At 36.7% G+C, this 12,931-nt stretch overlaps 1 protein-coding gene across 1 annotated transcript; it reads left to right on the top strand.

The window, feature by feature from the left end:
* Positions 1–1,345: 1,345 nt before the first annotated feature.
* atp5mc1 (ATP synthase membrane subunit c locus 1) lies at positions 1,346–11,165 on the top strand. Its single transcript, XM_088437643.1, has 5 exons — positions 1,346–1,470; positions 2,650–2,697; positions 8,016–8,099; positions 9,228–9,406; positions 10,792–11,165. The coding sequence occupies exons 2-5, from the start codon at positions 2,659–2,661 to the stop codon at positions 10,904–10,906; spliced, it is 417 nt and encodes a 138-aa protein (XP_088293769.1). The 5' UTR covers positions 1,346–1,470; positions 2,650–2,658; the 3' UTR covers positions 10,907–11,165.
* Positions 11,166–12,931: the final 1,766 nt, after the last annotated feature.

The raw sequence follows: 12,931 nt of genomic DNA, 5'->3' as shown, positions 1-12,931 counted from the left end.
ATCTGTGTTCACATTTAGTTTCAAGAGATTTTTGTTGTTCAGGGTGTTAATGTAAACAAAGATGTACATAGATATACAAAAGATATAATAAACAAATATATATTAGGTCAAGGGTGTCAAACTTATTTCAGCTCATGTTGCATGGAGGAAAATCAAGTGTTGACTGCTCCGGACAGGTAAAATCATACCATATATCTTAACAACGGTTAGTGTCAATTATATGTAGCTTGTTGCAACGTGTGCTGGCCTGCTCTTAATAGCGGGGGTCCCCTGTGATTATATTATTGAAAAAATACATTTAAATAAAAAAGATAAAGCAAAATAACTATCTTTTTGGTCCCCTATGTATCACAATATACCTTTTGTTCCTTAAATGAAAGAAGCCCAAGGGCGCTGAGGGGCTGAGTGATAAGCCTGTCAGTCCAATATCATAAAATAATCTACGAATAACTTCAACATTCGCGTCACAACTATGTTGATGCTGCATTTGATTAGTGATCCAGGTGTTACAATATGTTGTCACATCTTTGGATAATTCTAGAGCTTGCAAACTAATAACCTCCGACTCCAAATCTATATACTATTTAAAAAAAAATAGAAACATAAAACAAATTACAAATTGGACAGCTTCTCAAAATCAAACCATTCCGCAAATGGCCCACAAAATATTCAAAATCCTTAACATTAAAGCGTGATGAATTATTGAAATCTCTGTATTCTTTGGTGTTACAATCTATCATTCTTTCCTTGACTCACGGCGGCGGATGACTCGCAGATAGCCTTTACTTTGCCTGGTAGTTTGGCGGAACGTCATTTGCATATTCAACTAAACGCAATTTATATCAGTCGTGCATCCAAAGACGGCAATGCAAACGAAAGTCGTACACATACGTGGAGTCATAGTCCTTCAAATGAAAGTTGATCTCAAAATACACTTGCACTTGCAAGTTTAAAATTTGTTGAGAAACTGCGCAAATAATACCAGATTTCCAATGTACATGTTTTGCCTTTGACGGCATTATTGCCCCTACCAACGTGGCCACATGGAGGTACTTGGACGTCCCTAGTTTTCATTTCCGCAGTGACGTCCTTTAATAGGGCGGACTTCCTTTCGATTATCCAATAGCCGTAGAGGACACGGGATGTGTTTGAAAGGTCGGCTGTCGTCATCCAACAATTCTGTCCAATAATACTGCTCATGCGCTCCACTGGTTCCGCCCTCTAAATAATTTGACCAATAAAATACTTATTAAATCAAAAAGCATACTTCCAATAGGCTACAATAACGGAAGCGACACAATGACGTAAAAAATTACTCGGGGTACTGAGTTTCTCTGTCCAATGGGTTATTAGGACGTGCTCCCATATCTTATAAATGACAAGGTGACAGTCTTTCGGCTTCCACGTTCATTGACTAACGTTGGGTGCCAGAGGATCTAATCCGGACCCTTCATAAACCGTAACTAACCGGTAATACGCGCTCTTTCGTATACATACTTAAAGGGTACCCATCTTTAGAATGCATGCGTGAATGAAGATGTGTAAATGACATCGTTTAGCACCAAGGCTATGTCTTTCGGCCATTCAAAGATAGTACCGATGAGTGTCGACTGATTAGCATGCCGTTTCTTAGTATTATGTGCACAAAAAGTCAGACCATTAGTTACTTTGTGCATTCAAAGCCGAAATGGTTTTCTTGTCCCTCCGTACAATTGTCGATCACACGCTGCATGTCAAATACGCATTCTGTCACTTGAAGGTAAAATGTCTGATTCTGCAGGCCTTCCGTGCTTCGTTCAGCCTCCTCCTGCAAAGGACCCCGCTGTTCTATGTTAAAACACAAATTCACCTTCAGCTTCGCTTGTAATTGAACTGCGCGGAAAGTGTACTTTTGATGAGTTTACACTTTACACTCTGACCTAGTTCTAGGCCGCATGTGCTCATGAGTAATTCATTTTGACCTTCAGGTGCGGCGATTAGCTTAGCAACTTCACAATAGCAATGGTTAGCTCCGGTTGTATCCCACTCCTTTTAACATGACAGCCAGGTGTGATCTCGTGTATACTGTATACCAGTAAATAGGCCAGTGTTTTAGTTTACGTTGGAGCAATGATTTGAATTAGGCTGTGCGGGTAGCATCCGAGATTTAGCTCACATATTGGGCTCAAGTGTCCTCCAGGCTTCGGGAAATGGCGCCTGTGAGCAAAGGGAGATGTAGCCCATTTACCCTTCTTCATTTGCGAACTTCAGATCTCCAGTTAAATATCCAATTCATCCACGCTATCGTCGGTCGATAATAGGATGAGTTTTTGGACGAACTGTCCAGCAACGCGCAACACTTTGCTAGGATTCACTGCAACATTGCAATGAGGGGTTAAGATAATGGGTGGATTTTTCTACGGGTTTCCAAACGTGTTTCAGTCCTCTTTCCTTTGCCTTACTTTCTTTCCTTGTTCCCACAATTACATTCACTGGTAGGTGTTTTATCAACTCGGAATGGAAATCACCAACTAACTTTTATTTTTATTCCATGCTCAATAATAAAATGATAAACATACCATTAGAAATAACACCGGTGTATCGTTTTGAAGTTTCATGCTGGGACCCTGCAAGTAACGTTGACTAAAACTGCATTATGTTGTCTCTTAGGTTCCAGCCATGTATTCTTGTGCAAAATTTGTCACTTCTGCTGCTGTGGTAAGTAAAAAAAAAACAAAAAACTTTGCCATACTGTAAAAGGAAATTTAGCACTCAACATCAAACTTAGTTTGAATTTGTATACAAATAAAAAATGTAAACAAATAATTAATCGATGTGAGGCCAAACCATGATTAACCACAGACGAGAATAGTATCCAGTTTCTTGATAATACAATCATACCATTAAAGTCATCTGACAAATTACAAATGATGGATTTATGTATTGCATATGTAAGAATGCAACACATTCTGTACTCATGGTCATAGTCACTGGTGTTTCTCGACGGTTTTATCTAGGTTGGCGCGGGGTTGGCAGAAGTTTCAATTGGGAGTGGGTAGTTCTCACCCCAACCCACACGACCACAAATACAAATACAAATGCACGAGCGTACATGTGCACACAAATACCCCATCTATGGTTCCATGTTTTGCATTCCCAGGCAATTTTTATGCATGTCACAAGAATACGATAGTTTAATATTGAAACCTAATTCTGCATAGGCTATGTAATAGTGGTTCTTAACTAGGACTGTCACAAATGAAAAATGAAAGCAGTCACACTTACATAAGCATCTTGTCCCACAGTCTGATTTCTTTAAGGTATGTAGAAATATTAGTTAATATGCTTGTACATTCAACATCAAGCCTAACTTTTGAGTTTGGACCATCTTTCCTTACATTTTTGTTAATGATAGTGCAACCTAAATTGATACAATACTGTGACCTTAACATTTGTATCTGTAAACGTTTAGTGCATCTCAAAATGGGACCAATAATGACTGTATATTCTATCCACACTTGCTAAGTTGCTATATAAGTATATACATATGTGTAGTATAAAAAGTAAAAAAAAAAAAAAAAAAAGTAAATATTTCACTCTTAATCAGATGAGTAAAGTGAGGAAAAAAACTGCTAAAAAAATCAAGTACTCCTTTTATTTATAGATTTAGTTACTCACATTGTTTGTAGTGGTCCACTAGTAAGTGTAATTTAAAAGCAATAAATATTGACGGATAAAATAATATGGTAGCCTGGGGGGGTGATTGAGAGGTTATTGGCTCTCATGTCTTACATTGTATTGTTTTCAACTAGAGCAGGGTTTACCAACATGGTATCTGCAGGCAGCCCCAAAAGATCACATGAGTACCTCACAGGCCTGTTTTGCAAATAGCTTACAAGTCATAGAGCATTGTGATTTTTCTAGGAATTTTACAAACAATTATATTTAGATTTCTGTACATTGCATATTACACTTGATTTACATATTTACTACAGATTTTTCTTAATTATGGTGGAAATCTGTCTTCATTTACATAAGATTATATAACATTAATTAACCTATAACTATAACATTATGACAAATACATTGAGCAAATTCATAATTTCAGAAGTGTGTATCAAACTGGCAGCCCTTTGTATAACTCAGAACCAAAAAAATAGCTCTCAATTTCAGAAAGATTGTGATCCCTGAACTAGAGCAACCACAGATATATTATTGCTTACCTCCTGTTTAGGGAGGAGGTAAGTAATTACACTGTTTAAAAATTTACACATTGTTTAAAAATCCTGGTTCCTTGAATTGATTTAGCTTTACACAGTTTTTTTTTTCCTCATGTTAGAAGGCGCGACAAAAAACAGAATGTTGAATGAAAAGAAAAAAACGAAAGGAAGGACACTTTTTTTAACTGGTAATATTTAGCTTTGCACATAAATAACAAAATCAGAAATATTCCCATAAAGATTTTTACACTGTTACTACCAAAAGTTTTGATGAAGACAATTTATATGACTTTAATGACATTTGTCGAAACCCTCAGTATCTGAAGCATTTGTGTATCATGTATATATATATGGAGAGGTTTCATATACAGTGGGCCCCCGGGTTACAAACTTAATCCGTTCAGCGGCTACGCTCGTAACTCGAACTGCTCGTATGATGGGCAATCCAAACCTATGTTAATTCGTTAATGCGTGCAACGCGTGCAAAAACCTTAGGTAAAAACATCATGACTTTATACACATATTAAAAATGAGTAACACAATCTACTGTACAGTTAAATTAAATAACTTATACAAAGGAAAAATGACTTTTACCTATTAAGGCGACGTAACTTGAGCTGAGTGGAGGCGGAGGGGAGCAAAGATCGTCCCGCAAAGTTTGTACTGTAACGCTAATATGCTATTGGTCTTACAATGTCACAGTCACTCTTTCAGTCACGGTGTCAGTTTTTTTTTTTATTATCTCCTGCTTGGTTTCTATTGTCATCATCCTCTTACTTCTTCCTTTACCGCTACTAGCAATTTTAGAAGCTATGTCTAACAGATAAAGTTTGCAAAGTCTTCACAACATTCCTTCCTTCCGTTTTTCACTCATTTTCTCTCCTTCCTTCCATCCTGACCAGCTGTGCCATCAAGCTAGATAAAGGCGTTCGGCCAATAGCATATCGGCATTTCTGTGATTGACGTGACGCCGGCCAATAGCATCTCCGTGAGTGAGACCGGGTGACCTTAATCGACCAATAGCATATGGCATCTCCGTGACTGACTCCGCGACTGACACCGTGACTGAGACACTGACTGTGACGTTGTAAGAGCAATAGCGTTCACGTTACTGTCACAAGCGTCAACTGCTGATTTTGTTGACGCAGCTAAGCGAAAATATATTTGCATACACAATGGCCGGCATGTCGGATTGTTCGTAAGACGAAAGGTTTGCTCGTAAGTGGGGGACAAAAATCTCCGTGGTCCACGCTCGTAAATCGAATTGTTCGTATAACAGGGTGTTCGTAAACCGGGGGCCGACTGTATTCTAACAATCTACAATTACACAATTTTTACATAATTGCAAGTAGTGCAGTCGTTCTTACCTTACTTATATGCACAGTACTGTACTGTAGAAGTCGAAGAAAACCAAGAGTGCAGCTCGTAGGCTGGCCAGAAAGGTGAATCAACATCTAAATTTGACTTCAAAAGACCTGTATGAATATTTAGCAGACTAAGGAGTGATGGAACAGCCTCGCACTGTATGAAGCCAAATGCATTAAGCACAACTTAATGGAGAAATCTATGTCCTCATTATAAAATACAGCCAAAGATCTACAGCAGCCACAAGTGCTGTGAACTAAAGGTTAAAATTGTACTCTTTGCCCAAGCTAAATAATAGTTTAGTTGGACAAAAGGGGGCTGCATTTCTTGGAAAGAACACCCTGCCAACTGTTAATTATGGGGGTGAATCCATCATGCTTAGGCAGGGGTGGGCAACTCCAGCCCTCGAGGGCCGGTGTCCTGCATGTTTTCCAGTTTTCTCTCCCTAACACACCTGATTTAAACCATTAACTCATCAACAAGCTCTGCTGGAGCTTGAGAATAATCCTAATCATTTGAATCAGGTGTGTTTAAGAGAGAAAACAGGAAAACATGCAGGACACCGGCCCCCGAGGCCTGGAATTGCCCACCCCTGTGCTTAAGGGTTGTGTTGGAGCTATTTACACAAGAATCATTGATTGGGTGGAAGGAATAATGGATTTTATTCAATACCTGCAAACTCTGGAAGAAAACATACCAAAAAGCTATGAAAAAGTTGAAACGTCTACAACAGGATAATGATCTTCAAAATACCTAAAGCCATCATTTACTTCTTCAAGAAACTAAATTGAAACTACTTCAAGAAACCAAATTGAAGGTTTATGGATGTCCTTCAGTCTCCAAACACAATTGAAAATGGAGGTAAATCTGGACTTGCACATTGCTCCAAGACCCAAGAATATTGCAGAAATCTTATAATTTTGCAAGGACAACTGGTAAACCCCAAACAATATGATCCAGTGACATGTATCAAAAAGTGGTTAGAAGTTGTCATGGTACTAATGTTCACTACATGTTTTTTTTTTTTCATTACTTTTTTTGTACAGTAGTATCCATCTTGACCCCCGCGGTTTCTTTCACCTGCCACCACTTAGCTATTGCACGAACTGTGGAAACAGAATGCTAAAAGCACTTTGCTATGTTTTTGTCCCCGGCATTGGAAGTATCAATGACTTTCAGTTTTTTTCTTTTAACCAACTTCTCAGAAGAACTCATGGTTGCTGAGTGCTTGCGTAAGGATTTGAGGGACATGAATAACATGGATGGTCTTTTATAAACCTTCAATTTGGCACGTCTTAATGACAATTTTTGACACACATACTCCTGGAATAGCTGGTAAAGTTCTAAACCTGTTTAAACAAATCCATCACTTTTAAACTGTTAAGGTGTCTTGACTTAACCACATTTTAAAATAATTTGTGTGCGTGATTTATGAATATGTAACATTTGTTCTCTGATATTCACGTTTTACCTTTATTTGCCAGAATTAAAAAAAATGACAAAAAAAAACAGTTTTTAAATAGACTAATATATACTGTTTGGTTATTTATTTTTTGCCCTGACCAATTACAATTTGGATCAGCTTTCAAAAAAAGACAACCCGCCAGATTTTGAAGTGGGTCCACGTTACAGACGGACGAACAGACTAATGTAAAAGGGCCACCTCTGTCAATCAATGATAGTTGAAACTGTGATACCTGATCCCTTCCTGAAGCATTAAATTCCAATTTGAGAACCCTAATTGTCTGCAACTCCGAAATGGTCCAATTTAATGTGTAATTAAGTAAATAATAAATCATACAATTGGTTTGTATGGTAGTTTGTTTTTTTGTTTTTTGTTTTTTTCCAGACTGCCATTACAATGACATTAAATCAAATGCCCACCCCAACTTAAAAAGGCACGTAGGTAAACTTCTCAGGTTTAAATACAGATTGTCATGGTGCTTTAGCATGTAAAACTGTTCAGTAGCAAGATGCAAGTACCGTCAGACTATTGGTTTAGAATCGTATAAAGTGTAAATTGTTTCTCTCAAAAGATGTCGGCATTTTCTATTTTGCCACAAGTTGAAGGCTGCATTTTTTTAGGACATAAATCAACAGTGCCCCCAACTGGTTGCTAACTGGTAATAGAAAAAATGCAGTAACCTCATTGAGTTACATAGCTCAGATTAGTCGCATTAAAAAAACTACTGTACTGCAGATGTTTTGTAGTTGAAATATTTCTACAAATTTAATGGGACTGAATTCAAACTTATAGCCGCTCAAGGATGATATTTTTTGTTATTGTTCACAAGTTAGTGGTAATTGTTCCTTTTTTCATGTATTTAAATACTTTTTATCTTATGGCCATTGTGTATATGTGCGTTTCTCTCTCTCTCTCTCTCTCTCTCTCTCTCTCTCTCTCTCCCTCTCTTTTTCTCTGTCTGTCTGTCTGTTTCACATGTGATGTAGCTGCGTGGGGGATCTCGAGTCCTTGCCCGGCCATTCTCCGTCTCCATTTTTAACAGACCCGAAGCCACAGTGGAACAGCAGCAGGTTTGTAATAACTTGCTAAAATGCCTAGTAAAGTTAAAGTTAATAGTAAAGATTGATTCCATTTATTCTTCAGACTGATTCCAATAAGACTAAGTGCCCAATATCACAACAAAGTACTTTTATTCCACAAAATCTGTAGTATTCAAAAAATGACAGATTGTTTTAAAAGACATGCCTATTTCAATGTAATTTCTACTTTTAACATTTTACTAAAGGCAGTTTTCTATTCTTTTCATTTGTAATTTCAAGTTTGATCGTAAAATTGTTCCAAGAGAGCGACCCATACTAATGACGGCCCAATACAATCCTTTATCCGTACTTGTTTGTCCTTATTAGTAACTACATATTATAAACAACCCATCCAGCATTCTTCCACTTGTCCAAAACTTCAGTTTTATGATTGATTAAATCTTTTTTTTTTTTCCAATGACAAATCAATGTGATTTCTGTTTTTTCTCTCCAGATTTTATTTTTTCTATTTATTGTTAATATGCACCAATCGGAGCAGCGATCTCAATTTCTTTGGATGCTTGTGTACAGTGATAATAAAGCAATCTGATCTACTCTGTTCTAATTATTGCCCAGGCCATGCTTGGGTCATAGTGTCAGTGGAGTTATAGGGCCAGGGACATGTTATTGAAAACAAACACAAGTGCATTTTATTGATGCCTTTTTTAATGCATAGATAATGTGACAAAATCATAGAGCCATTTATCCAGAACTGTTACCTCATTTTGCTGCATGATAATGACTCTTAGGAGGATTCTGTACAAAATATCACAATTGCTCATCTCTTAGCTTACTGAGTGCTTCAGTCAGGTGAGCAGAGTGGATCAACATTTCTGTGGTTTCTGGTGTGTGCCAAAATCACAAACAAGACAAAATAGGTTCATGACATAATTATTTAAAGCAGAGCCGTGAAATGTAAAACAGCTTCGTTGCCTCAAAGCTTGATAAAGAGGTGTGTATATGTTGAACTTGATTGATTTGTGGTCAGTCTCCATACACTGCTGGTGTTGATGCCTCTTGTATATCAGTTTTCAAAGTTGGTAACTTTATTTAATGTGTGTTTGTGTGTGTGTGTTTTCATTCATTCATTTTTTTCTTCTCCTTCATTGTCCTCTCCAGGCCCTGTTTCCTGTAAGTCAGTCAGGAGTCCTGACCCGCTCTTTCCAGACCAGTGCTGTCTCCCGGGACATCGACACTGCTGCTAAATTCATTGGTGCTGGTGCTGCCACAGTGGGAGTTGCTGGCTCCGGAGCTGGAATTGGAACAGTTTTTGGTAGCCTCATCATTGGCTATGCTAGGTATTTTTTTTTCTCCGAAGTCAACATGATTGATTTTGATTCTACCTCTGATCCTTTGATAATGTAACTAATAGGGATGGGATGAGATCACAAGAATTTTCTGCCCAGCTCTGCATTAAAAAAAAATAAAAATTAAATAAAAAATAAAAAAAACTAATATATAATATATATATATATATATATATATATATATATATATATATATATATATATATATATATATATATATATACATATACACACACACACACTAGAATAGAATAGTCTTTTATTGTCATTTTAAAAACCTGAAGGTATAAAGTGAAATTGGGAGTCTCAAGTACAAGACAAACAAATACATAAATGCGATGTGCAAAAATGCAATTGAAAAGTGCAAAGCTATGGCAGCAACAGCATAAAACATTTGTAGTCTGCATTGTAGGGGGGGGGGGCAGTGGTCAGTGCATGTTATTGTTCATAATGGTGATGGCTTTGGGAAAGAAACTATGCCTCAGCCTGTTGGTCCTGGACCGCAGGCACCTGTAGCGCCTCCCGGGGTCTGCAAGTGCAATAGAACAAGGGTTCTCAAACTTTTTGGAGTCAGGGAACCCTTTTAGGAAAGCAAAATTTCCAAGGACCCCATTGCAAATTTTTGTGGAAACAAAAGCAAACAAAAAAATCATTTATTTTGATTGCCCATCACTGTTTTCAATAAATCCAAATTAGTTCTTTTGTTTGAACAGCTTTTCTTTTGTCTTTTCCTCACTAGTTGAAGTGGAGGGTCTTACAAATGCCTCCATAGCTAAGTAGATAGCAGAGGTCTTGCAGACGTGCGTGTCAAGCTCAATGAGGATGACGTGGGTTATGCGGGTCTATTTGATCAATTTCAAATTATTACATTTTTAAAAACATTTTAAACTGACTGAATTGATTTCTTTATTGAAGTCTTGAATAAATTCACAATTTAATGTAAAGTAAAATTAAATGAACACAATATTTTTTATTAATATCGCAAATCATTACCCCAGGAAAACCACTGCAATAGAATACACAGAAGATTGCGCTACATGATGCCAAGCTTCAAAATAAACCTTACTATACCAAATGTATACACAAAAACTCCTTGGAATGCTTTTATTTTGGATTTCTTCCTGGAAAAACATATACATGCACAGCTGGAATGAACCACACACACTTCATAAACAAACAACACACTTGTTCTGCAGTCACCAATTCAACTTAAAAAAAAAAAAAAAAAGACTTAAGCTGTTGTCAGTGTGTAAGATCAAAATCCTGCATTGTGCCGCATAAAATAATAAAGTTGGAAACAAGCGTTTACATACAGTAGTATATGAATGTCAGCCTAAGTTGACTTTTGTTGTTAAAATCTTCTCTGTTTTCTGCAGGAACCCCTCCCTAAAGCAGCAACTCTTCTCCTATGCCATCCTTGGCTTTGCTCTGTCTGAAGCTATGGGTCTCTTCTGTCTGATGGTGGCATTCCTTATTCTGTTTGCCATGTAAATCCGGAAACACTCATACCTTCAGATTCCTTTTCCACCTTTCCCGTCACCTCCATCGACGTTGCCTTCCCTCCCTCCATCCAACAGAGGGAGTGGGAATGTTCCAGAACAGGAACTCTTAACAGCGCTGATGGGTCATTCCAATCAAGAGAAGATTAATGAGGCTGATACAGCTCAGTATACATTTTTATGTTCTGTACACATTTTTCTGGAAAGACCATTCCAGTTCAAAAATATCTGTAATAAATGGTTGGAACAAACTTGCTCTTTAGTTTGCCTTTTGTCTAGAAACTTACATTATGTTTACATGCTAATCCTAATGTATTTTAATCTAGAAGATCGCCTCATGCTACAGTAATATTTTCTGAGTGACGATGAAATTTGGTGGCATCCGTTTCCCAAAAAGATTGCTTCTGGTCTGGACATAATTTATTATACCTAGGAGTGAAGGGAAAGATACTTTCAGCTCCCATACTTTAAAATTACACACCTCTAAAGCAGAACATTCACACGCAAACATTCAAGGATATTCTGTACCACAACCAAAACACATATCACAATTGTGAAATAAGTAAAAATTCAAATGAAGTAAATTCAAAGGACTTCTTTTTCCTCATCCATACCAGTGTTCTTTTAAGGGAGATACACAAATATCGTCACAATAATAGTCTATGTGCCAGTCGAAGCAAGGCATTTTTTTTTTAAATTAACATTGTGTTTATGGAATTGGAGTAAGGCATCAAAATCGACCCTGTTTCATCCATCACAAGAGGGGTTTTGCTTCTTTCCGGCGTCTCAAAATGACATCATAGTTGCTTGGGTGACTACCAATCACAACCTCATCTTGCAAACACCACATGACCAAACTTTAAAAAAAAAAAAAAAGACTAATGCTGCAGTGAAAAAAGGCAACAAGTCGATATATGTGACAAAATAGATGGCCAATTCAGATCTAAAGCCCATCAAGTGACCTTGTTCTGGTTCAACACAATGATTTTTGATCTTCAGCAAACCTTTCATCATTCCTTAAGAAAAATCTAAAGGAACATCTCTCAGGAGCATAATTTTCACTTCATGCAGGGAAATATTAACTTAGAATAAAGATTCACGAATGGTGTCCAGTGAATTTGTTTGATGCGAAATAAAAGCATACTCAGGTTTGATGAATTGGCCAATTGCATTTCATGTTATTAAGCCGCTTTAAGACCTTCCTGTTGGCAAGAGAGATAAGACAAAATGACCCGGAACAATACAATTGCACACGTGAATTGGTCATATCCCTGCTATAAAGTAACAAAAACATGAGAGACACCTTTCAGTATGATACAGTACTGGAACATCAATGTACACTACACCCCTAATTAAAAAGGCAAGGCTCCTTGCCCTGGATGTAGATTCTTATCATGGCACCTAATTATGACAGCGGGTTGTGGCGATACATTATAGGTCTCAAATGGGGGTACTAGTACTCCTTGGGGTACTTGAAGAGACTTCAGGAGGGTATTTGTTAAACAAACAAACATGCAAAAATCCTTTAAAAACAATTATTGAATTATTTGTTTCAGGAAAATATGAGTTCATAAAACAAATGTTATGTTCAATTTTATGTTTCTTTATAATTATTTCTTTTTGAGAACAGGTATGACACTTTATGTTGATTATTTTTTGGAAGACAAATATTTAATATTAATATTTTGTGAAGAGATCTCACTGTAATCCCAAAACAGGACAATTGATTTTTAATATTTTAATTATTTTAATATTTTTCAGTGGGGAAAAAAAAAAAAAAAAATATATATATATATATATATGGGAGGCAGGTCTAACATTTTATATGAATTATTTGTGGAAAAAACATTTAATAATAATTAAGTTATTTCTTTTTGATAACACATTTATTCTATGATCCAAAAGAGGTTATTTTTAATAAAAATGAAGTTTGAAAGGGTCTAAAGTTGAATAAAAAATCATACACTGATGGCATGCTTTTTTTCAAGTTTTTTTTCAACTCAAAAATGCTTTGCAC

The sequence above is a fragment of the Hippichthys cyanospilos genome, chromosome 16 (genome assembly GCF_059441005.1).
Source record: "Hippichthys cyanospilos isolate Australia breed blue-spotted pipefish chromosome 16, RoL_Hcya_1.0, whole genome shotgun sequence".
In the NCBI taxonomy this organism is placed as follows: Eukaryota; Metazoa; Chordata; class Actinopteri; order Syngnathiformes; family Syngnathidae; genus Hippichthys; species Hippichthys cyanospilos.
Note: the sequence above shows the minus strand (reverse complement) of the source record. Positions and strands in the feature narration are given on the sequence as shown.